At 42.8% G+C, this 26,579-nt stretch overlaps 1 protein-coding gene across 3 annotated transcripts in view; it reads right to left on the bottom strand.

Annotated features, from left to right (window-relative positions):
• The window catches only part of trappc9 (trafficking protein particle complex subunit 9), a 188,520-nt gene that overhangs the window by 87,811 nt on the left and 74,130 nt on the right, over positions 1 to 26,579 (bottom strand). For all 3 annotated transcript variants that reach the window (XM_058407954.1, XM_058407955.1, XM_058407956.1), the window contains 2 exons: positions 21,844 to 21,996; positions 14,781 to 14,899 (listed from right to left, as the gene is read on the bottom strand). In XM_058407954.1, the coding sequence (XP_058263937.1) occupies positions 14,781 to 14,899; positions 21,844 to 21,996 (272 nt within the window). The remainder of the gene's footprint in view (positions 1 to 14,780; positions 14,900 to 21,843; positions 21,997 to 26,579) is intronic.

Genomic DNA, 26,579 nt, shown 5'->3' with positions numbered 1-26,579 from the left:
ACTCATCATTTTAAAGCCCTTAAAAACCATGAAGCGAACATAGAAAAAAGCCCCCTTATTCAGCTGGTCCTGAGGCTCCACAAACAAACTAATCTGGTTAACACTCACCAGCCACTGACCACCTCATCCACAGAATTCGACACAACCAAATGATTAACACACAGAAAGAATATTATCTCACTTACTGGACTGAAACAACACAAAAACAAAGCAAGCTACAATGTTATTTGGTGCTAAACAGAGAATACACAACAGCAGAATACCTGAGTACAATCATAGGAAACACACTGAGGAAAACTATGACCAGGTACAGACCCAGTGACCACAGCCTGGCTATAGAGAGGGGCAGGTACAGACTCAGTGACCACAGCCTGGCTATAGAGAGGGGCAGGTACAGACTCAGTGACCACAGCCTGGCTATAGAGAGGGGCAGGTACAGACTCAGTGACCACAGCCTGGCTATAGAGAGAGGGGCAGGTACAGACTCAGTGACCACAGCCTGGCTATAGAGAGAGGGGCAGATACAGACAGAGCCGGCTGCCCAGAGAGAGCAGGTTCTGTCTGTACTGTAACCAAGGAGAGGTAGAGACAGAGCTCCACTTCCTCACATCCTGTCCAAACTATCAGGAAATTCCAAAACAATTCTTTCCTAAATTTGAGCTGATTTGTCCGGACAAACTGGAGAATGACACAAAAATCCAGTATTTACTGGGAGAAAAAAGAGACTGTATTTCCCTGGCAGCTCGGTACATCCACACCTGCCATAAAAAGAGGGAGGAGTCCACCAATCAGTGATGCGCTCATGACTCACACACACACACACACACACACACACACACACACACACACACACTGCACTCATACCTGTAGATTTTATGCTTTCATTTTGCTATTTATTTATTTATTTGTTATTTTATTCATTTGTTTGTTGATTTTGTAATTTTGTTTGTAATCTTTACCCCTTTTAAATGCTTTGGCAATACATGTACAATCTGTCATGCCAATAAAGATCATTTGAATTTGAGAGACAGGACATACAGTTAGAGAAATATTATATATATATATATATATATATATATATATATATATATATATATATATATATATATATATATATATATATATATAAATAATAGAGAGAGAGAGAGAGAGAGGAGATAGAGAGAGAGGGAGAGAGACAGAACATACAGTTAGAGAGAGAGAGAGAGAGAGAGAGAGAGAGAGAGACAGAACCTACAGTTAGAGAGAGAGAGAGAAGACACAGGACATACAGTTAGAGAGAGAGAGAGAGAGAGAGAGAGAGAGACAGACACAGGACATACAGTTAGAGAGAGAGAGAGAGAGAGAGAGACAGACACAGGACATACAGTTAGAGAGAGAGAGAGAGAGAGAGAGAGAGAGAGACAGAACATACAGTTAGAGAGAGAGAGAGGACACAGGACATACAGTTAGAGAGAGAGAGAGAGAGAGAGAGAGAGACAGAACATACAGTTAGAGAGAGAGAGAGGACACAGGACATACAGTTAGAGAGAGAGAGAGAGAGAGAGAGAGAGAGAGACAGAACACAGTTAGAGAGAGAGAGTTAGAGAGAGAGAGAGAGAGAGAGAGAGAGACAGAACACAGTTAGAGAGAGAGAGATAGAGAGAGAGAGAGAGAGAGAGAGAGAGACAGGACATACAATTAGAGAGAGAGAGAGACAGACAGAACATACAGTTAGAGAGAGAGAGACAGACACAGGACATACAGTTAGAGAGAGAGAGAGAGAGAGAGAGAGAGGGAGAGAGAGAGATAGACACAGGACATACAGTTAGAGAGAGAGAGAGAGAGAGAGAGAGAGACAGGACATACAATTAGAGAGAGAGAGAGACAGACAGAACATACAGTTAGAGAGAGAGAGACAGACACAGGACATACAGTTAGAGAGAGAGAGAGAGAGAGAGAGAGAGAGAGAGAGAGAGAGAGAGGGAGAGAGAGAGATAGACACAGGACATACAGTTAGAGAGAGAGAGAGAGAGAGAGAGAGAGAGAGAGAGAGACAGAACATACAGTTAGAGAGAGAGAGAGAGACAGAGAGAGGACATACAGTTAGAGAGAGAGAGAGAGACAGAGAGAGAGAGAGGACATACAGTTAGAGAGAGAGAGAGAGACAGAGAGAGAGAGAGGACATACAGTTAGAGAGAGAGAGAGAGAGGACATACAGTTAGAGAGAGAGAGAGAGACTGACACAGGTGTGTGTTGTATATAGCCAGTTTATTAGAAACACCTGAACAACAGATCGTTATTTTGCAGTTTATCACAATCCATAAAATCCTACAGCTAGAGATGAAGAGCTGGAGTTCATCTTCACCTCAGACTGAAGGAAAAGTCTGATCTCTGTGACGTTAGCCCTCACACACTCACACACACACTCACACACACACTCACACACACACTCACACACACACTCACACACACACTCACACACACACTCACACACACACTCACACACACACTCACACTCAAACACACTCTCAAACACACTCTCAAACACACTCTCAAACACACTCTCAAACACACACACTCGCACTCTCAAACACACACACACACACACACACACACAGGAGTGTATTGTTGGAAAAGGCTGATACATTCCTGTAACATTTCAGGCATAAAGCTGGACTCACTTCTTTCTGTATCCTATTTGTCACAAACAAACAAACAAACAAACAAACAAACAAACAGACACACACACACAAGCTTCAGCCAGCTCTTATACCCTTCAGCAATCTGGTGTTCAGCTTTGTACTGTCTGTCAACCTGTAGTTGTGGCAATAGTGTACAAATAAAGCTGTGTGTGTGTGTGTTCATTCCCTGTCTGAATTCTCTCAGTGGAACGCTGCGGGCAGGTAGCAGGCTGAAATTATTAAAAGGTGCAGAACGGTTTGTGCGCATGTGTGTGTGTGGGAACGGAATTGTACACCAGGGAAAACACACACACACACACACACACACACACCAAACCCCTGTTGTGATGCTACTACAACTTTTTTCCTCACTGTCACACAACTGTCTGTCAGCTGCAAGAGATTCTCTCTCTCTCTCTCTCTCTCTCTCTCACACACAGTATAAACACACAGTATAAATCTCTCACATGATGCCTGACTGCTGATCGGTTTCTCCATCAACACGAGGTGAAAAGAGGCAAGAGGAGGAGAGTAACACAGTAAAGTAAGGCAGTGGTATAGGGTATAGAGTATGTGAGGGTTTAGTATGTGAGGGTTGAGTATATGAAGGTTGAGTGTGTGAGGGTTGAGTGTGTGAAGGTTGAGTGTGTGAAGGTTGAGTGTGTGAAGGTTGAGTGTGTGAGGGTTGAGTGTGTGAGGGTTGAGTGTGTGAAGGTTGAGTATATGAAGGTTGAGTGTGTGAAGGTTGAGTGTGTGAGGGTTGAATGTGTGAGGGTTGAGTGTGTGAAGGTTGAGTGTGTGAGGGTTGAGTGTGTGAGGGTTGAGTATATGAAGGTTGAGTATGTGAGGGTTGAGTGTGTGAAGGTTGAGTGTGTGAGGGTTGAGTGTGTGAAGGTTGAGTGTGTGAAGGTTGAGTATATGAAGGTTGAGTGTGTGAAGGTTGAGTGTGTGAAGGTTGAGTGTGTGAAGGTTGAGTGTGTGAGGGTTGAGTGTGTGAGCGTTGAGTATATGAAGGTTGAGTGTGTGAGGGTTGAGTGTGTGAAGGTTGAGTGTGTGAGGGTTGAGTGTGTGAAGGTTGAGTGTGTGAGCGTTGAGTGTGTGAGGGTTGAGTATATGAAGGTTGAGTGTGTGAGGGTTGAGTGTGTGAGGGTTGAGTGTGTGAGCGTTGAGTATATGAAGGTTGAGTATGTGAGGGTTGAGTGTGTGAGGGTTGAGTGTGTGAGGGTTGAGTATATGAAGGTTGAGTGTGTGAACGTTGAGTGTGTGAAGGTTGAGTGTGTGAAGGTTGAGTGTGTGAGGGTTGAGTGTGTGAAGGCTGAGTGTGTGAGGGTTGAATATGTGAGGGTTGAGTATGTGAAGGTTGAGTATGTGAGGGTTGAGTATATGAAGGTTGAGTATGTGAAGGTTGTGTGTGAGGGTTGAGTATATGAAGGTTGAGTATGTGAAGGTTGTGTGTGAGGGTTGAGTATATGAGGGTTGAATATGTGATGGTTAGGTGTGTGAGGGTTGAGTATGTGAAGGTTGAGTGTGTGAAGGTTGAGTATGTGAGGGTTAGGTGTGTGAGGGTTGAGTGTGTGAGGGTTGAGTGTGTGAGGGTTGAGTGTGTGAGGGTTGAGTATTTGAGGGTTGAGTATATGAAGGTTGAGTATATGAAGGTTGAGTGTGTGAGGGATGAGTATATGAAGGTTGAGTGTGTGAAGCCTGAGTTTGTGAGGGTTGAGTATATGAAGGTTGAGTGTGTGAGGGTTGAGTATGTAAAGGTTGAGTGTGTGAGGGTTGAGTATATGAAGGATGAGTATATGAAGGTTGAGTGTGTGAGGGTTGAGTATGTGAGGGTTACGTGTCTGAGGGTTGAGTATATGAAGGTTTAGTATGTGATGGTTGAGTGTGTGAAGGTTGAGTGTGTGAGGGTTGAGTGTGTGAGGGTTGAGTGTGTGAGGGTTAAATATATGATGGTTAGGTGTGTGAGGGTTGAGTGTGTGAAGGGTCAAGTATGTGAGGGTTGAATATATGATGGTTAGGTGTGTGAGGGTTGAGTATGTGAAGGGTTGAGTATGTGAGGGTTCAATATATGATGGTTAGGTGTGTGAAGGTTGAGTATGTGATGGTTGAGTTTTTGCAGGTTGAGTATGTGAAGGTTGAATATATAAAGGTTGAGTATGTGATGGTTGAGTGTTTGCAGGTTGAGTACGTGAAGGTTGAGTATATAAAGGTTGAGTATGTGAAGGTTGAGTGTGTGATGGTTAGGTGTGTGAGGGTTGAGTATATGAAGGTTTAGTATGTGAAGGTTGAGTATGTGAGGGTTCAATATATGATGGTTAGGTGTGTGAGGGTTGAGTATGTGAGGGTTCAATATATGATGGTTAGGTGTGTGAAGGTTGAGTATGTGATGGTTGAGTGTTTGCAGGTTGAGTATGTGAAGGTTGAGTATATAAAGGTTGAGTATGTGAAGGTTGAGTGTGTGATGGTTAGGTGTGTGAGGGTTGAGTGTGTGATGGTTAGGTGTGTGAGGGTTGAGTATGTGATGGTTAGGTGTGTGAAGGTTTAGTGTGTGAAGGTTGAGTATGTGAGGGTTGAGTGTGTGAGGGTTGAGAATGTGAGGGTTGAGAATGTGATGGTCAGGTGTGTGAGGGTTGAGTATGTAAAGGGTTGAGTATGTGTGGGTTGACTATGTGATGGTTAGGTATGTGAGGGTTGAGTATATGAAGGTTTAGTATGTGAAGGTTGAGTGTGTGAAGGTTGAGTGTGTGAAGGTTGAGTGTGTGAAGGTTGAGTGTGTGAAGGTTGAGTATGTGAGGGTTGAGTATGTGAGGGTTGAGTATGTGAAGGTTGAGTATGTGAGGGTATTGAGTATTGTGTATGTGAGGGTATTGAGTATTGTGTATGTGAGGGTATTGAGTATTGTGTATGTGAGGGTATTGAGTATTGTGTATGTGAGGGTATTGAGTACTGAGTATGTGAGGGTATTGAGTATTGTGTATGTGAGGGTATTGAGTATTGTGTATGTGAGGGTATTGAGTATTGTGTATGTGAGGGTATTGAGTATTGTGTATGTGAGGGTATTGAGTATTGTGTATGTGAGGGTATTGAGTATTGTGTATGTGAGGGTATTGAGTATTGTGTATGTGAGGGTATTGAGTACTGAGTATGTGAGGGTATTGAGTACTGAGTATGTGAGGGTATTGAGTATTGTGTATGTGAGGGTATTGAGTATTGTGTATGTGAGGGTATTGAGTATTGTGTATGTGAGGGTATTGAGTACTGATTATGTGCGGGTATTGAGTACTGAGTATGTGAGGGTATTGAGTATTGTGTATGTGAGGGTATTGAGTATTGTGTATGTGAGGGTATTGAGTATTGTGTATGTGAGGGTATTGAGTACTGATTATGTGCGGGTATTGAGTATGTTAGGGTTAAGTGTCTGATGGTTGTGAGACTTGAGTATTGAGTATGAGTACTGAGTATGTGAGGGTTGTGAGTACTAAGTATTGAGTATGAGTATTGAGTATGTGAGGGTTATGAGTATTGAGGTTCAGTATGTGAAGGTTGAGTATTTGAGGGTTGAGTATGTAAAGGTTGTGAGTATGTGAAGGTTGAGTATTTGAGGGTTGAATATGTTAGGTTAGAGTTGAGTATGTATAGTATAGTAGATAAAATAGAGTACGGTAGTATTTAGTGGAGTATAGTGGATAAAGTGGAGTATAGTGGATAAAGTGGAGTATAGCGGATAAAGTGGAGTATAGCGGATAAAGTGGAGTATAGCGGATAAAGTGGAGTATAGCGGATAAAGTGGAGTATAGCGGATAAAGTGGAGTATAGCGGAAAAAGTGGAGTATAGCGGATAAAGTGGAGTATAGCGGATAAAGTGGAGTATAGCGGAAAAAGTGGAGTATAGCGGAAAAAGTGGAGTATAGCGGATAAAGTGGAGTATAGCGGATAAAGTGGAGTATAGCGGATAAAGTGGAGTATAGTGGATAAAGTGGAGTATAGCGGATAAAGTGGAGTATAGCGGAAAAAGTGGAGTATAGCGGATAAAGTGGAGTATAGCGGATAAAGTGGAGTATAGCGGAAAAAGTGGAGTATAGCGGAAAAAGTGGAGTATAGCGGATAAAGTGGAGTATAGTGGATAAAGTGGAGTATAGCGGAAAAAGTGGAGTATAGTGGATAAAGTGGAGTATAGCGGATAAAGTGGAGTATAGTGGATAAAGTGGAGTATAGCGGATAAAGTGGAGTAGAGGAAAAAGTGTATCAGGATAATGTACAGTTAATCACGCTCCACTTCTCCACACAGGAGAGCAGCAGACTGTCTCTGTATAAGGCGTCCAACTCCACTGCTCTCACACATCACCCTCAGTGTGTTTTACAAGCTCATCTGCACTGTGATCGAGATCTCAGTGACCCACACACACACATTCTCTGTCTCTCTCTCTCTCTCTCTCTCTCTCACACACACACACAATAAAATCCTAAGCAGCACGCATCTTTCTGCATATGTGTGTATGCGTATAATTTGTTATTCTCATTCTCATTCACACACACACACATACACATACACATACACACACAGGGTTGTACAGGGCAGCCTCTCCAGATGGCCACTCATTAGAGAACAGGTCGGCTTGGCAGCAGGATGATGAATACAGTGTGTGTGTGTGTGTGTGTGTGTGTGTGTGTGTTTGCACTCATGTGCATAGCAGTGTTATAAAAACTGAACATCTGTGTAATTATAACAATTACAATTCTGATCATGTGAGGACAATAATAATGGAGGTAAAATGTTTAAATAAATAAATACATAAATAATAATAATAATAATAATAATAATAACAATTATTATTTTTATTATATAGTTTTTTTTCTATTCTATTAAATTATCAAGTATGTTAGTCTGAGTCTACTCTGTGTGTGTGTGTGTGAGTGAGCCGTCTCTGGCAGCTCATCTGTGTGGTGATGTATTGCGGTTATTCTCTGGCCCCTGCATGCAGACTAAGGACTTCCTGAAGACGAACACACACACACACACACACACACACACACAAATACACACAGGGCAGTTGCGTAGTTTCACGCTTCACTGAAAGCCAAAAGGTCTCCACCGCAGAAGCAGTGGAGTGTAAAATGACGCTTTTAACGGACTGATAGATGTGTGTGTGTGTGTGTGTGTGTGTGTCTGTGTGTGTGTAGACAGAAGGGCACAGACACACTAGGCAATAGTGAATAATGCTAGTATGACTGCAGGCACGGTGATTGAGGAGCTCTACAGAGGGCCAATAAATTAGCTGTGTGTGTGTGTGTGTGTGTGTGTGTATAAAGTGCCTTTAACTGCTGCATACTTCACTGATTATGTAAGATGTGTATCATAGTGTAATATTATAAACTCTGTTCTGTGTCAGACTACAACAGCAGCGCTGGACAAAACAAAACAAAACAACAAATAAGATAAGATAAAATAAAATAAAATAAAAAAAAAACTGTTTTGGTTTCTCTTTGGCACTGGGGAGCAGAGACCCGCTGATCAGCACGACTGTATTCAGGGGTTTCCACTTCATGGTCAGTCCACAAGTATAAATCCTCATGTCTAAGAACTTTAGTCCATATTTGTGTTTTACGCCTTTCTTCTTCGTTACTGATCAAAATGCACAAATGCTCTTAATGATATTCCTGAGGCCACTGAGCTAAGAGTTTAAGACCTACGATCAACATCACCATGTGTTTTTAGGTAAATCTTATCGGAAATATTGTTTATGATTTTTATGAAGCAGGTAATGCGAGTGTGGCTCGAGAGAAGAGTGTGCAGAGTTTGTGAGTTCGAATCCAGACATCCTCAGGCTTCCTCAGAGCAAAATCTGGGTGGGCGGGGCATACGCTCTCCTACCTGTCAATCAGAGGGCCACTAACCCATGTACGTGGAAGAGGGTGGAGAGAGGTAGAGAGAGAGAGAGAGAGAGAGAGAGAGAGAGAGAGAGAGAGAAAGAAAGAAAGAAAGAAAGAAAGAAAGAAAGAAAGAAAGAAAGAAAGAAAGAAAGAAAGAAAGAAAGAAAGAAGACTTCTGTACCTGTCAGTCTCAGTGAAGGAGGTGCGGCCTCTATACCTGTCAGTAACAGTAAAGGAGGCGTGGCCTCTGTACCTGTCAGTCTCAATGAAGCAGGCATGGCCTCTCTACCTGTCACTAACAGTAAAGGAGGTGTGGCCTCTCTACCTGTCACTAACAGTAAAGGAGGCGTGGCCTCTATACCTGTCACTAACAGTAAAGGAGGCGTAGCCTCTATACCTGTCAGTCTCAGTGAAGGAGGTGTGGCCTCTCTACCTGTCACTAACAGTAAAGGAGGCATGGCCTCTGTACCTGTCAGACTCAATGAAGGAGGCGTGGCCTCTGTGTGCTCAGATGGAGAGCAACACGTTATTAATCTGCAAATTATGTATTTTTTTTGGCATAGAATTCAATTCTATGTACTTGTCTTTTTCTTTCTATTCATTTTCACCCATATTCCTTCTCTTACATCCTTTCTATCTCTCTCTGTTCTTCCCTCTCCTGCTCTCTCCCTCCTCTCTAAGTGTGCTTTATCTGGCTCAGCATCTGTGTGTGAAGCTGCTCTCCAACCACTACAGGCTAAAAATAGCACAAAGCCAATACAATCTTCTCTCTCTCTCTCTCTCTCTCTCTCTCTCTCTCTCTCTCTCCTTCTCTTCCTCGCTGTGTAAATGATCCAGTGCTGCTCCAGCTGTTCGCCTCAGGAGCATGCTGACCCATCAATATGTGGATCAAGTGTGTGTGTGTGAGTGTGTGTGTGTGTAAGAGGGAGAGAGTTCAGATGCAGTAAGATTAACATGAATAGGATTGACTCTGCAATAATGTGAATAATAATGTATTAATCCAGAGTGGGTGAGTGACTCTCTCTCTCTCTCTCTCTCTCTCTGGTGTGATAGGAACACCCTTGAGTCTCTTTGCCGTAATGACGCACGCGTCTCCGCTTCACTCCAGCCTGTGCCGCAGTCATCCGCCCGTTCATGCTCATCACACGACGGGCTTGTTTCTAATTTACTCGACATGCTCCAGACGACAGTAAACAAACCAATCTCTCGAATAAATCGCATCAGGATACGGCATGAGCTCGCGTCACCAGTGTGACTACAGAACCGACAGAACCTCTAGTTCCACGCCGACAACTCACCACCTCGTGACACGGCAATGATGACAATATCATCAAATACAACGCCTATAGTCACAGACCCGTTCATCAACTACAGCATATGCTATCAATCTTAAATAACGGGATCTAGACTGCACTCTGGAATGTTCCGGAGAATCTAACATGTTTAAGGAAGTTTCTTCAGGGAGTGTGCAACTAGCTTCCAGAAGGTTCTTGTATGAGGGCTGCACAATGTTCGTAGACAGCAGGTCTGGCTTCTTCAACCTTACAGTGTGTGCATCTCCATTGTGCATCAGGAATCTGGAGTTGTTCCATGTTAGTGGTTCAACAGAGAGCATCAGGGTTCCTGGATTTCTTGAATGTGCTTCTGGATTCACCTTTGTCCATCAGAGCTTCAGAATGTTCTAGAGATTTCCAGTATGTGTGTCTGGTTTTGAGAATGCTCTAGGGAAATTGAGAGAATATTTCTGGGATTCTGGTGTGTTCACCTGGTACTGCGACACTATATCGAGGTATATAGAACATATGCTATATGCTATATCTAGAACATTCTAGAGAGATCAATGTTGCTCTTCTATAGAGATTTGTGGAATATTCTGGATCAAGCTTTTGTTACAGGGGTCTAGAATCAGTCTCAATGACCCTACAGAGTGTTTCTGGTATTTAAATCTGGTGCTGACGTTGGGTATTGGGGGTCTAGAAAATTCTAGAGATTTTTGGTATATTCTGGTTCAACCTTTTGTTTCAGGAATCTAAAACGGGTCTAGAGGATTCTAGAGCATGTTTCTGGGCATCTAGAGATCCTAGATGTCTGGGTCTCTGGTATGTGCTCCTGGTTATGACAGTGTGTCTGAGTATTTAGTATGGAATCTAGAATGTCCAATCCAATACCAATCTGGAATTTTTAGGCTAAGATGAATCCAATACTGTGTACCGGGGTCAGAAGAACAGATCTCCATCATCTCACCCTAATGACACCATGTCAGAGACGTCTCCTCCCTCACTGTCTCACTGTCACTGGTGTTCAGTAGTAAACAACATTACACAGCATTTCGCAGAAAGGCTCGTGATCCGATGAGACGTTCTGGAAAATGACCACAGGTCAGACTGAGGACAAAGACGTGCTGATGGAGGAAACTTCACGACTGACCAATCAGCCAGAGGAAGAAAAGGAAAAGAAAGAGAGGAGGGCAGCGAGGACAAGTGTAGCCCTGCTGACTGAGACAGTCTGAGTTGGTGTGTGTGTGTGCGCGTGTGAGAGAGAGAGACAGGATGTCCTTTTCGCCTATTACACGTCAACTCACACACACACACACACACACGCTGATACCATCATACAGCTCTAAAACGACCTAACTCCTCCTCCCTCACCTTCGTCCTCCTTTCATCTCTCTCTATCTCTCTTATCTCATCTGTCTATCTCTCTGTTTTCCGCAGTCGTCTCATTCGTTAATCTTTCATACACTACTCACTTTCCTTCTTCGAACTATGATCTCATCTTCTATAACCCTGCCTCCCTTTCTCTCTCTGTTCTCATCTACCCATCCCTCTCACTCATTCTCCTTTAATCCCTTTCTAATCTGTCCATCTCCCCCCACCCCTTGTTTCGTCAGTCTTACTTAAAACCCTCTTTCTTTCTTTTCTTTCCCTTACACTCCTGTTCGTCGATCACACTGTCTCTCATATCCTACCGCCTTTATCTCTCTATCTGTCCATTCATCTCTTTTGCTCCCTTCATCACTCTTCTTTTCTTTTTCATCTCAACCTTCATTGTCTTTTGTACCACTCTCTCTGTCTCTCTCTCTCTCTCTCTCTCACACACACACACACAGCATATATTTATGTTCAAGCTAAAATGCAACTACCCTGTAGTGTGGTGTAGGGTAGTGTAGTGTAGTGTAGGGTAGTGTAGGGTAGGGTAATGTTGGGTAGTGTAGTGTAGTGTAGTGTAGGGTAGGGTAGGGTAATGTTGGGTAGTGTAGTGTAGGGTAGGGTAGGGTAGTGTAGGGTAGGGTAGGGTAGGGTAGTGTAGGGTAGAGTAGGGTACGGTAGTGTAGGGTAGGGTAGTGTAGGGTAGTGTAGTGTAGTGTAGGGTAGGGTACGGTAGGGTAGTGTAGGGTAGTGTACGGTAGTGTAGGGTAGTGTAGGGTAGGGTAGTGTAGGGTAGTGTAGTGTAGTGTAGTGTAGTGTAGTGTAGGGTAGTGTAGTGTAGTGTAGGGTAAAGTAGGGTAGTGTAGTGTAGTGTAGTGTAGTGTAGTGTAGGGTAGTGTAGTGTAGGGTAGTGTAGTGTAGGGTAGTGTAGGGTAGTGTAGTGTAGGGTAGTGTAGGGTAGTGTAGTGTAGGGTAGTGTAGTGTAGGGTAGTGTAGGGTAGTGTAGGGTAGGGTAGTGTAGTGTAGGGTAGTGTAGGGTAGGGTAGTGTAGTGTAGGGTAGGGTAGTGTAGTGTAGGGTAGTGTAGTGTAGTGTAGGGTAGGGTAGTGTAGTGTAGGGTAGTGTAGTGTAGGGTAGGGTACGGTAGTGTAGTGTAGGGTAGGGTACGGTAGTGTAGTGTAGGGTACGGTAGGGTAGCGTAGGGTAGTGTAGTGTAGGGTACGGTAGTGTAGGGTAGGGTAGTGTAGGGTAGTGTAGTGTAGTGTAGGGTAGGGTACGGTAGGGTAGTGTAGGGTAGTGTACGGTAGTGTAGTGTAGTGTAGGGTAATGTAGGGTAGTGTAGGGTAGTGTAGTGTAGGGTAGTGTAGTGTAGTGTACGGTAGTGTAGTGTAGTGTACGGTAGTGTAGTGTAGGGTAGGGTACTGTAGTGTAGGGCTAAAATGCAACTACACACATTCAGATTAACCTTAGCACTTCAGAATAAAACAAAACAAAAGTGTAGTGTAGTGTAAGGTAGTGTAGGGTAGGGTAGTGTAGGGTAGTGTAGTTCTGTGTAGTGTAGTGTAGTTTTGTGTTGTGTAGTGTAGTTCTGTGTTGTGTAGTGTGTTGTGCAGTGTAGTTGTGTAGTGTAGTGTAGTTCTGTGTTGTGTTGTGTAGTTCTGTGCTGTGTAGTGTAGTTTTGTGTAGTGTAGTTCTGTGTTGTGTTGTGTAGTTCTGTGCTGTGTAGTGTAGTTTTGTGTAGTGTAGTTGTGTAGTGTAGTGTAGTTCTGTGTAGTGTAGTGTAGTTCTGTGCTGTGTAGTGTAGTGTAGTTGTGTAGTGTAGTTCTGTGTTGTGCTGTGTAGTGTAGTTGTGTTGTGTAGTGTAGTTCTGTGCTGTGTAGTGTAGTTGTGTAGTGTAGTTCTGTGTTGTGCTGTGTAGTGTAGTTGTGTTGTGTAGTGTAGTTCTGTGTTGTGTTGTTTTGTGTTGTGTAGTGTAGTGTAGTTCTGTGCTGTGTAGTGTAGTTGTGTAGTGTAGTTCTGTGTTGTGCTGTGTAGTGTAGTTGTGTTGTGTAGTGTAGTTCTGTGTTGTGTTGTTTTGTGTTGTGTAGTGTAGTGTAGTTCTGTGTTGTGTAGTGTAGTGTAGTTGTGTAGTGTAGTTCTGTGTTGTGTAGTGTAGTTCTGTGTTGTGTAGTGTAGGGTAGTGTAGTTTTGTGTTGTGTAGTGTAGTTCTGTGTTGTGTAGTGTAGTTCTGTGTAGTGTTGTGTAGTTCTGTGTTGTGCTGTGTAGTGTAGTTGTGTTGTGTAGTGTAGTTCTGTGTTGTGTTGTTTTGTGTTGTGTAGTGTAGTTCTGTGTTGTGTAGTGTAGGGTAGTGTAGTTCTGTGTTGTGTAGTGTAGTTCTGTGTAGTGTTGTGTAGTTCTGTGTTGTGTTGTGTAGTGTAGTTGTGTAGTGTTGTTTAGTGGAGTGTTGTGTAGTTCTGTGTTGTGTTGTGTAGTGTAGTTTTGTTGTGTAGTGTAGTTTTGTGTTGTGTAGTGTAGGGTAAAGTAGGGTAGTGTAGTGTAGTATATGGTAGGGTAGGGTAAAGTAGGGTAGTGTAGTGTAGTGTAGGGTAGTGTAGTGTAGGGTAGTGTAGCGTAGGGTAGTGTAGTGTAGTTCTGTGTTGTGTAGTGTAGTTGTGTTGTGTAGTGTAGTTCTGTGTTGTGTAGTGTAATGTAGTTCTGTGTTGTGTAGTGTAGTTGTGTTGTGTAGTGTAGTTTTGTGTTGTGTAGTGTAGTTGTGTAGTGTAGTTCTGTGTTGTGTAGTGTAGTTCTGTGTTGTGTAGTGTAATGTAGTTCTGTGTTGTGTAGTGTAGTTGTGTAGTGTAGGGTAGTGTAGGGTAGTGTAGTGTAGGGTAGTGTAGGGTAGTGTAGTGTAGGGTAGTGTAGTGTAGTGTAGTGTAGGGTAGTGTAGTGTAGTTTTGTGTTGTGTTGTGTAGTGTAGTTCTGTGTTGTGTAGTGTAGTTCTGTGTAGTGTTGTGTAGTTCTGTGTTGTGTTGTGTAGTGTAGTTGTGTAGTGTAGTGTAGTTTTGTGTAGTGTAGTTTTGTGTTGTGTAGTGTAGTTTTGTGTTGTGTTGTGTAGTGTAGTTTTGTGTAGTGTAGTGTAGTTTTGTGTTGTGTTGTGTAGTGTAGTTCTGTGTTGTGTAGTGTAGTTCTGTGTAGTGTTGTGTAGTTCTGTGTTGTGTTGTGTAGTGTAGTTGTGTAGTGTAGTGTAGTTTTGTGTAGTGTAGTTTTGTGTTGTGTAGTGTAGTTTTGTGTTGTGTAGTGTAGTGTAGTTCTGTGTTGTGTAGTGTAGTTTTGTGTTGTGTAGTGTAGTTGTGTAGTGTAGTTCTGTGTTGTGTAGTGTAGTTCTGTGTTGTGTAGTGTAGTTCTGTGTAGTGTTGTGTAGTTCTGTGTTGTGTTGTGTAGTGTAGTTGTGTAGTGTAGTGTAGTTTTGTGTAGTGTAGTTTTGTGTTGTGTAGTGTAGTTTTGTGTTGTGTTGTGTAGTGTAGTTTTGTGTAGTGTAGTGTAGTTTTGTGTTGTGTTGTGTAGTGTAGTTTTGTGTAGTGTTGTGTAGTGTAGTGTAGTTTTGTGTAGTGTCCTACCTTCACGTTGTTGTATTCGTTCTTGCTGGCATCAGAGTTGACTTGCTTGTTTTCTGGGCGGGGCTTAAGGACCTGTCTCAGAGGGCTGGAGATGGGCAATCCGGTCACACTGATACCATCTAAAACACACACACACACACACACACACACACACACACACACACACACACAAACGAGTCGTATCTGTCAGAACACAAGCACACCTGTAAGCCACAGAATGAATAAACAGATGTTTCAGAGGACTGGAAAAGGTCAGATCATAGCTGTGAGTTTTCACACGCTCTTCATTCACATTCCTAAAGTGTCTACTGTTGACTAGTGGAGCATTTGCGTGCACACACACACACACACACACACACACACACACACACTGAAATGACGCAGGGGCAATGACGTCAGTGGGGAGGGTTAAGGGGCTACACAAACACGTCACGCAGAGCTGAGAGGAAATGAGCAGCTGTATGCACCGCCTCACCACATACACACACACACACACACACACACACACTCAAAAACCCTCAGAACCCAGCAAAATTTTGCTTCCTATTTCTCGGGCTGATAACTCTGATCAGCTACAGAAATGAAACGGTTGAGATGGTGAGAATGCGGACGTCGGAGGAAAGGCAGGAAGCTCATATTACGGAGTTAAGGAGATGTTTCACACAGTGAATAAATCCTGTTTTCTAAGGGGAAAGAAAGTGAGCTTTCTTATAGATTTTATTACATATTAACGATTAGATTATTATAAACAAGCTGTACACTGTACAAATCTATTATCTTAAAATGTGTAGGATCATAAACAACACTCGTTTAGCTGAGCTCCCGGAAGATCTGCCACATGAAAAACAATCCTCTTTCCTGTAACGGTGTTCAATTGAGCTGAGCGCTTTATTTAATTTCATTTTCTTTATCATGTATAAAATTGTGCTACAAATAACTGGTTGTGTATTGCACACTTGTCTATCCTGCTACTATTTACACCTTATCTATCTACATACTGACTGAACACTGACTTGTGTAGGCTGCGGGTTGCCAGATTTGTGAAATTCATGTAATTATAACTCGCTTTTTATGAGCTGGAGAACATTTTTTTTGTGTAATATTCAGTTCTAGCTCTTTCCTTAGGTTTTTGGACTGCTCAGGGTGAATTGTTGTGCTTTGGCCTGGCTTATTGTTCTCATTATTTTAACAATACCCTAGTTGCATTATTTTTTTGTTGTTGTTTTCTTTTGTTCTCTCTGTAGTATCTCTACACTAAATCCCTGTCTGGACTCCACTGAGAGCCACTTCCTAAAATCCCATAACTTGCTGCACTGAAGACCAACAAGACGAATAATCTGGACGAAAAGGAAATAAAAGCTTTTAAAAATAACAGATAAATTAGAGGAGATGAAAAGAAATGTGCAGAAAAAGACCAGAGATAGGAGGCAGAATTGAGAAAGAGAAAGTGAAGGAAGTACTGCACAGGAAAAAGGCAGAGCAGAGAAGATGGAGGAAACAGCCAAGGTAAAGAGAGAGAGAGACAGAGAGAGAGAGAGAGAGAGAGAGACAGAGAGAGACAGAGAGAGAGAGTGATGAGATCAGAATGATCAGGAGTGAGTGGAAGGAACAGTGTGTATTAAAAACACACATAACTCTCTGAGAGAGGCAGAACAGACGAGTCCATTCGTTACACCATTACTCCTCCCGTCTTCTCCCATCCCTCTCTCCCTCGCTCAAATAAGGTCCGCCGTTTGCTTTATTGCCGTGACCTGTCTTTCTGTACAGTATTGCCAAACGATTATATATCTCTGCCTGCCTCCCGCTATCTGTCCATCAGCTTCGGAAAGAGAAAGATCCATAAAGAGCTGGGTGGATCTCGTCATAAGCAAACTGTAAATAACACACACTGAACCTGGGAGCTCTATTAGGGTGTGTAGGCTTAACATATACAGCACAATGGACCACACACACACACACACACACACACACACACACACACACACACACAGTGCTATAAGAGACCTCAGTAAACTTAAAACCCGATTCTGCAATATCCGGTCCAGCTGCACAAATGAAAAAGCAAAAGTCAACACAAACTGTACACAAAACCGTATATAGAGCATGCACAGCTGTGGACACACACATGTACAGTGTGTACACACACCTCGCACACTCCACACACTCATACATATGCATAGTGTACACAGGACACACACTTTAATTAATACTGTGTGAGGAACCATGCTGAGGTCTACAAGCTCCTTCTCCCACCATGCTGAGGTCTACAAGCTCCTACTCCATTCATCCTGAGGACAACAAGCTCCTACTCCATCCATGGTGAAGTCTACAAGCTCCTACTCCATCCATCTTAAGGTCTACAAGCTCCTACTCCTCAAATTCTGAGGTCTACAACCTCTTACTCCCATCATGCTGAGGTCTACAAGCTCCTACTCCCATCATGCTGATATCTACAAGCTCCTACTCCCATCATGCTGAGGTCTACAAGCTCCTACTCCATTTATCCTGATGTCTACAAGCTCCTACTCCCATCATGCTGAGGTCTACAAGCTCCTACTCCATTTATCCTGATGTCTACAAGCTCCTACTCCCATCATGCTGAGGTCTACAAGCTCCTACTCCATTTATCCTGATGTCTACAAGCTCCTACTCCCACCATGCTAAGGTCTACAAGCTCCTACTCCCACCATGCTAAGGTCTACAAGCTCCTACTCCTCAAATCCTGAGGTCTACAAGCTCCTACTCCCATCATGCTGATGTCTACAAGCTCCTACTCCCATCATGCTGAGGTCTACAAGCTCCTACTCCCATCATGCTGAGGTCTACAAGCTCCTACTCCATTTATCCTGATGTCTACAAGCTCCTACTCCCATCATGCTGAGGTCTACAAGCTCCTACTCCCATCATGCTGAGGTCTACAAGCTCCTACTCCTCAAATCCTGAGGTCTACAAGCTCCTACTCCCATCATGCTGAGGTCTACAAGCTCCTACTCCATTTATCCTGATGTCTACAAGCTCCTACTCCCACCATGCTAAGGTCTACAAGCTCCTACTCCCACCATGCTAAGGTCTACAAGCTCCTACTCCATTTATCCTGATGTCTACAAGCTCCTACTCCCACCATGCTAAGGTCTACAAGCTCCTACTCCTCAAATCCTGAGGTCTACTAGCTCCTATTCCTCAACAGACTCACCAAAAATTCTCTGGCACTAACAGAGAGAAACACACTTATGGAGGCATGTGTGTGTGTGTGTCTGTGTGTGTGTGTGTGTGTGTGTGTGTGAGTGAAATCAGAGTGATGGAACCTGTGTGAACAGAACAAATAAAAGCTTCATTTGACTGTGTTCCCTCAAGTGCAGCTCTCAGCATTGCCCTGATCGCTCTCACTGGCTGATTCACTGGCTCACACACACCACATAGGCTGTATAACATGATCTCACACACACACACACACCACATACACACTCCGAGCTCTTCTCATCTGTACACACAGATGAACGCTCTACACACTCACACTGCAAGTACTCTAACGGAGATAAAAGGGATGCTGTCATTGCTTTAGTTCTCATCTTTTATAACAAATGAACGTGACTCTATGAGTAGACGGTGCGTCATCCGCTCTGTCGTCAGTCATTAGCGATGACCCGAGCTACGTTCGTTATTACTGTTTATTCCGGTGTCATTGGTGTGAGCCTCAACAAACAGCAAGGACGATGTGGCTCAAGGACGACATCGCTTCCGCAAAGGTTTTCATTTATCTTCTTCTTTAACCTGCCTTTATTTATTTCTTTTTACATTAAATACAGGTTCCTTACGAAAATGTGGGCCAGTAGAGCAGGCCAGCAAATAGAAACTAAACGAATGGATTCACAGAAACACAAGCCAAAGATTTAGCAGTCTAGAAAATACACTCCAGACAACAGAATATTACTCTAGAACATTCCAGCCCAAAATCTGTAGCCTATAGTATGCTGGGAAATTTCACAATACAAGCCCAAGATCAAGACATTATACTGGAAGAAACCAAACCAAAGAACTATTCTAGAACGCTCTTCTAGAACATTTCCACAACGATCAGTGTAACTGCTCTAGAAAATACACACCGATCTTCAGAACGCTCGTCCAGGCCATTTAGGCCCGTAGATCCCAATCATATACTGGACGATACGATCCAAAGAACAGAACACACTTCTAGAGCTTTTACACCAAAGAACAGTGACATCATAACATTCTTCTAAATTATACAGGGCACAACTTTAGCCTGGAAGATACTAACCACAGAACAGAACAGTCTTCTAAAAAAAAATAAATATAAACACCAATAAAAAAATAAAAAATATCAAGAGGTACCCTAAAAATGCGAAGTAATATTCCGGACACTCTTCTTCTAGAAGATACAAGATCGAGATCATAGTGGTCAAGGTCATAGTGACAAAGACATGATGAATGAACTACTCTAAAAGAAATGAACTTGAATCACTATAACCCTGTGATCAGTAGAATGCTCCAGAAAATACAGGTCTCTAGAATTAGCATCACAATATAAAAGATATGAACCAGACAATGCAAGCCTAAGCATGGGAAAATACTAGACAATCTAGAAATCACACACAAGAGCAATCATCTTGAACCTAAGATTGAAAAATTCTAGAAAATACAAACTAGAGATCAGACCACTGGTGTATAAAAATCCCAGCAGAAGATCAGTATCGTGTGTGCAAAGATGTACCCTTTAGATCCAGACAGTGCTCTAGAACATAAAAGCTCTCTAGGATTCACTCAACACTACTGTGGAAAACGTAATCCAAAGATCAGCATCGTTCTCCAGAAAAGGTTGTGATCAGAGCAGCGCTCTAGAAAATACATTTCAGATTAGATTAGATTAGATTAGAATACTACTCTGGAACAATCAAGTGTTTAAGCTCAGCATCTGTAGAACGTTTAAACCAAAAACAATGCAATTTACAAACTATTAGAGTTATCAAATATCAGAAAGCGTCTAGAAAAAACATATTTCTTTCAGAAGATGAAACCAGATACAGCATTCTACAAATTATACCCCAAAGACAAGAACGTTTAAAGCAGAACATGTACACCAAAGATCAGTGTTCAAGAACATTCCCATTCATGGTCTGTATGGAACAACAGATCAGCCACCTCCAGTCAGGGACTCTGGAAACATTAGAATGTGTAGGTCTAATCCCAAGTCATGTTTCTGAGGTTTGTTATCTACGTTACTGTCAAATAATCCAATATTACTAGAATAACTAGTATCATGAGCAAATTTTGGCAAATGCTGAATGAAAGTAGGAACATGGAAGACAGATGAAAGTGTTATAACATGGATCACAGGCAGAAGTGCTAGTTTGATCTTCCAATCCTAACTAGCATTAAACATATGACTTTCTGATTTCATGCTAATCGCTAATCAGCTTTAAACCCGCGAGACCCTAACAGGCAGCTGTAACAAGCCCTGTGTGGCTCATAAGTGCACTTCCATATTGCAGCAATAAATAAGATGATCAAAGTCGCCAAACTGCATGACTTACATCATGCATAATGCATGGAGCCGGCCTCCCGTAAGAGCGTGATGAGACGCGGCCGACGTACAATGGTCTAATATCACTCGGTGGGATCTGAGAGAAATACAGATCGGAGTCACGCAGAGTTATTCAGCCATGGTTTCGCTGACGTCTGCTGTCGAGGGCATTGGGTTTATTAGCCTGTTAAAGAATGATATCATCAGAGCTGAAGCTATTTCTAGCATACAAGAAAAGGATGAGTGAGGAAGGAGAAAAAAAAGTCACACTGTCCTGCTGTGGACTCAACTTTATGTCTCTTAACTCTGTCTAGGTCGTAAGGTGCCATTTTAAATTTTTAACGAAAGTATTAAAACACTAATGTTTCACATCATGTGTGTATACTCGGGAAACCATCTCTTGAGATTTATGACACCATCAGGAGAAGCCCCACACATGGGGACGACTTTTACAGCTCCGTTTCCACCTGTGCCTTGTTATTGACTTGCTTTATCCGGTTAATAAAGTTTATTTACAGTCCTCCGCTTGTGTGTAACATGTTATATATACTGCAGCTCTGAGCCTGGAGCTCCAGTGTGTACTGGTGCTCCTAGTGTTGGAGAGGCTTACAGCATGAGCCTACTTCAAGAGGGAGAGGATAACATACCTACAGCATCCACAGGGTCTATCTGGCTTCTAGACTGTTCTATCATCTCTAATGCTCTACGATAGGGGTCCCCAACCACTGGGCTGCGGACCGGTACCGGGCCATGGATCATTTGGAGTCGGAGCTCGTGCACATGACTCAAAATCCTGCAGTGTGAAAGGAGCTCTCACTGAAAAATACCTCGGCGATGACCTCCAGCCAATGAGAGAGCGACAGGACACTGCAAAATTATTCATTTGGTCAATTATACAGAACGCACAATCCTTAACCCCGCACTGACCATTTGGATCGTGAACTTTTTGCAGTGTTCCCTTTCCAGTCTTGCGCGAGAACTCTGATCTCACGTTATTTCCTTATCACTCCTTGTGTACGTTCGGTTGTGGGTTTCGCAGTTTGCGTACCGGACAGGGTTGTGGGTGATTCTTCCTATTGTGAGGTCATGCAGTGTGAAAGCTCCTGTCTCCGATCCATGGTGCAGTGTGAACACAGCAGAGACGGAATGCTAACACAGATAGTCGTGCCGTGTGAACACAACCGTGATCTGACCGCTGTGAAAATCCACAAAAAGCTAACCCATGCTAAAATGACCCCAAAAAGAGAGCTTCCCCCATCAGATTCGAGAGTTCTTCAGATACAGGTGTCGGGCTTCTAGATTGTGTTCCTGGCTTTTAGATTTTGTGTCTGGATTCAAGATACAAGGAGCATGCATCTAGAGTGCATCTAGATCAACTTGGTTGCTGGATTTTGGAGCATGTGTGTGGCTCTATTGGTTTAGGAGAATGCATCTAGAGTTCTCTCAATTAGTGGCTTCTAGATTGTGTACCAGGCTTCTAAAATGATACCCTGCGTGTGTGTGTGTGTGTGTGTGTGTACTGACCATCGTTGAGATCTTGGAGAAGGTTCTCCTGACCAGAGAAGTCCAGTTTGACTCGGATGTTGACGGTGACGGTGAGAGCCTGGCCTGGTTTCAGAGGGAGACGAGACAGAGCGTCCTCCATGTCCCAGCTGACAAACTCCCCAAATAACTTTTCTACAGAGAGAGGGGGAGGGGGGGTCCTGAAGTCAGTGTTTGTCATATCTCATTTTAAAAATTAGATAAAAAGCATTATTACTGAGTTTATACATTTCATCACGCTTTATTTTGCAAATTCAAAAATAAAATTTAAAAATAAAAGTTGGTTACAGTCAGAACTGCACCTCCTTCACTGAGACTAAATTATACACAGGCCACGCCTCCTTCACTGAGACTAAATTATACACAGGCCACGCCTCCTTCACTGAGACTAAATTATACACAGGCCACGCCTCCTTCACTGAGACTAAATTATACACAGGCCACACCTCCTTCACTGAGACTAAATTATACACAGGCCACACCTCCTTCACTGAGACTAAATTATACACAGGCCACACCTCCTTCACTGAGACTAAATTATACACAGGCCACGCCTCCTTCACTGAGACTAAATTATACACAGGCCACGCCTCCTTCACTGAGACTAAATTATACACAGGCCACGCCTCCTTCACTGAGACTAAATTATACACAGGCCACGCCTCCTTCACTGAGACTAAATTATACACAGGCCACGCCTCCTTCACTGAGACCAAATTATACACAGGCCACGCCTCCTTCACTGAGACTAAATTATACACAGGCCACGCCTCCTTCACTGAGACTAAATTATACACAGGCCACGCCTCCTTCACTGAGACCAAATTATACACAGGCCACGCCTCCTTCACTGAGACCAAATTATACACAGGCCACGCCTCCTTCACTGAGACTAAATTATACACAGGCCACGCCTCCTTCACTGAGACCAAATTATACACAGGCCACGCCTCCTTCACTGAGACCAAATTATACACAGGCCACGCCTCCTTCACTGAGACCAAATTATACACAGGCCACGCCCCCTTCACTGAGACTAAATTATACACAGGCCATGCCCCCTTCACTGAGAGTGACAGGTACACAAGTCACACTTCCTTTGCTGAGACTGAATGATGCTCAGGCCACGCCTCCTTCACTGAGACTGACAGGTACACAGGCAACACCTCTTTCACCTAGACTTACATACACCAACATGACATTCCATAACTATAGTAGAAAAAGATGAGCATCTCTAAATAACTTAGAGGAGAAAAGTTTGCTGGAAGATACTCCACACACACACACAGACACACACACACACACACACACACAGACACACACACGGTTATATTTCAGTGACAGAGAGCGGGTTATATATCAGGCAGCAGAAACACTGCAGCTTGGGAAACGGAGCAGAAATATCTGCTGTCAAAGCATAACCTGGAGACGGGTAATAAAAACTAAAAAATGCAGCCAGGAGAGAAGCTAAACACACACACACACACACACACACACACACACACTAGTGGACGTGACAGAACATCAATGTATAATTGATCTTAACAGAGATCCAGTTCTCCGTCTGAGAGCTTTATGTAGACGAGTCGTACATCATCTCATCACTGTATGTTTTGCAGTGCGCTCGGTAATGATGTCTCGGCTCGCTCACACACACACACACACACACTTTTACAACATTCTCAGAAACGAGGTGAGATGAGTGAATAAACGACATGGCCGTAAAGACGCTGCGTGTGATTGAAACATTACGTTTTATTTAACGTCTCATACTGGAGCTTCGTAAATCAGCTGACTGACTACATCACTATTTAGCCGTAGCGCTTCTCTGGAAACTCTCAGATGAGGCGGATCTCCTAAAGTCTGTCTGCTTAAAGAGGAAGAGAAAATAAAATAACAGACGGAGAGCAAACTAAAGTAACCTCTGGCTCTCGCAGAACACCAGCAGGTGGGAAAAGTGTAATGAAGGTAAACAGTGCAATAATAACAGGAAGTATTCAAACCTTTCTGTTTCCTGTGACACGCTGATGGGAAAAAAACAACAGAAAACTTAATCACAAAGCCTGAATGATACACAGGCCACGCCTCCTTCACTGAGACTGAAAGGTACACAGGTCACGCCTCCTTCACTGAGACTGACAGGTACACAGGTCACGCCTCCTTCACTGAGACTGACAGGTACACAGGCCACGCCTCCTTCACTGAGACTGACAGGTACACAGGTCACGCCTCCTTCACTGAGACTGACAGGTACACAGGTCACGCCTCCTTCACTGAGACTGAATAATACATAGAACACATCTATTCTATTCGGTGTTCTACTTTATTCTTTGATACTTGAGTTCTGTTCTGTTTTAACGATTCTTTTCGATTTTTTGATTCTGAGGTTCTATTCCGCTGTATTTTGAGTTCTATTCTATTTTTTTCTATTTTTTTCCCATTCTTTTCATTTTTCAAAATTTTCACAATTTTCATTCTAGAATATTCCACAGTGTTCTACTCTGTTCTATTCTTCAAATTTCTATTCCATTCTATAATTCTTAAGTTCTCTTCTACTGTGTTCTACTTCACTCTTCTGTTCTGTGGCATTTTATTCTAGTTCCAATTCTCATGTTCTATTCCAATGTGTTTTTTTCTTACTGTGTTCTACTCTACTCTATTCTATTCTATTGTTCGATTCCACTGTATCTTGAGTCCTATTCTATTCTCTGATTCTTCAGTTCTATAGCACTGTATACTATTTCCAGATAATATTTCTACTGTGTTCTACTCTACTCTTCAAAAATCAATTCTATTCTATAATTCTTAATTCTTTTTCACTGTATTCAATTCAATTTCTTCCGTCTCTCACTTTCTATTCCACAGTGTTCTTCTCTATTCAATTCTTTAAATTTTGAGTTCTATTCTGTTGTTTCCTATTCTATTCCATTCTTCTTAAGTTCTGCTCCAGGATTCCCCTACTCTATTCCATGATCTTGAGTTCTATTCCACTGTATTGTATTCTATTCTGTTATGTTTGGCTTTATTCTTTGATACTTTACTTCTAGTCCATTCTCTGGTTCTTGCGTTCTGTTGCATTCTATTCTGTTTCAGATTCTCATGTTCTATTCCAATGCATTCTGTTCCACTGTGTTCTACTCTATTCCGTTCTTCAAAGTGTGTGTTCTATTCTATTATATTCTATTCTCTAATTCTTGAGATCTGTAGCATTCTATACTATTTTCAGATTCTTATGTTCTATTCCACTGTGTTCTACTTCATTCCATTCTTCAATTTTCTATTTTATTCTATTCTATTCTATTCTTCTTGAGTTCTCTTCCAATGTGTTCTACTCTATTTTCCGACTCTCAGGTTCTATTCCACTGTCTTCTACTCCATTCCACTCTTTGATTCATGTTTTCAATTCTACTGTGTTCTAATTCACCATACTCTACTCTACAGAGTTTCTGGTTGTTTGTGTTGATGCTTTCTGCAGTGTCAGTATTTACACATTCTGTATGAAGCTTCTGTTAGAGTCCTGAAGACTCGGTTTGAAGAATCCATGCAGCTGAACTAAAAACACTGACACTGGAGCAACAGATCACAACAGTGGATGTGTAGAACCAGAGAAAACAACGAAAACAGAAATACAGGTGTAGGGGAGGGAGGGGGGGAGAGAGAGAGAGAGAGAGAGAACGAGGGATCAGTGTTGTTCTCTCAGCTCAGAGCTGCTACACAGCATCACATACTGTTCTTGAACTTACACAAACTTTCCTCTACACAAACAATGAAGAGTTTGTTTCTTACTACACACACACACTATCTTAGTCCAATGTGGGCGTGGCCTGTCCAGTAGCCAAACTGTATAGCCATACATTTGATTAAACCTAACACTGTGTCCTTAGCAAATAATCAGCTTATCAACGCTAACTACACTATCCAACACACACACTCTCTCTCTCACTTCCTGTCCGGATAACAAATCATGTTGCACTTCTTTTCTCCTTTGAATGCACCTAAAGCCTTTAGAATGCTGAGGGATCGATAGCGCTAAAGGAGGGGCTAAAACCTTGTAGCCCAGGAGAAGTCCTTCATTCAGTCACTGACTGTCTAGAGTGACCTTTACAGAGGGTGTGTGTGTGTGGGGGGGGGGATGTGTCGGAGTGGCTGAGCGTAGTGTTTGTGTATTTCTCTATGAACTCTCAGAGCCTGGAAGTGCCACTGCAGTCTGTCTGCAGAATAATTTACACTCGCTCTGTGTGTGTGTGTGATGAATCCAAATAAAAATTAGCTTTATTCACAGTAACCAAGCAACACACACAAAATAAAAAAAATAAAGGAAATGGAGCATACGATGCAAAATAAGCAGTTTAATTAAAAGCGCCGCTGCGTCCTCTGCTAATCTGACGACGCCCGGCTTCCTGCTGCGTCCTGATTGTGGAACTGGAGCTGTGCGTTTTATTCTGGATCAGCTGCCGTGGTAGTGCTGTGTGTTAACAGTGTTGGAGGCGGTGTAACGGCTCGCGGTGTAAGGGGTGAGTCGGAAGCTGGTTAGCCACAGCATGTCCGGTTTAGCAGAGAGAAGCGGGAAACGCGGGTGCGTCGGGATTTCTACACGGTGCTCTTATTCAGAAAAATAGAACATACATGACTAGAATATGAAGCATGACGATGATTTCAGCCTGGTATTCACTTTTTCTTCTACACAAATTCAATTCTAGTCTTCCAGAACAAAAAGT

This window comes from Hemibagrus wyckioides, linkage group LG14 (genome assembly GCF_019097595.1).
Source record: "Hemibagrus wyckioides isolate EC202008001 linkage group LG14, SWU_Hwy_1.0, whole genome shotgun sequence".
NCBI lineage: Eukaryota > Metazoa > Chordata > Actinopteri > Siluriformes > Bagridae > Hemibagrus > Hemibagrus wyckioides.
The sequence above is the reverse complement of the archived record's forward strand: the minus strand, read 5'-3'. Positions and strand labels throughout refer to the sequence as shown.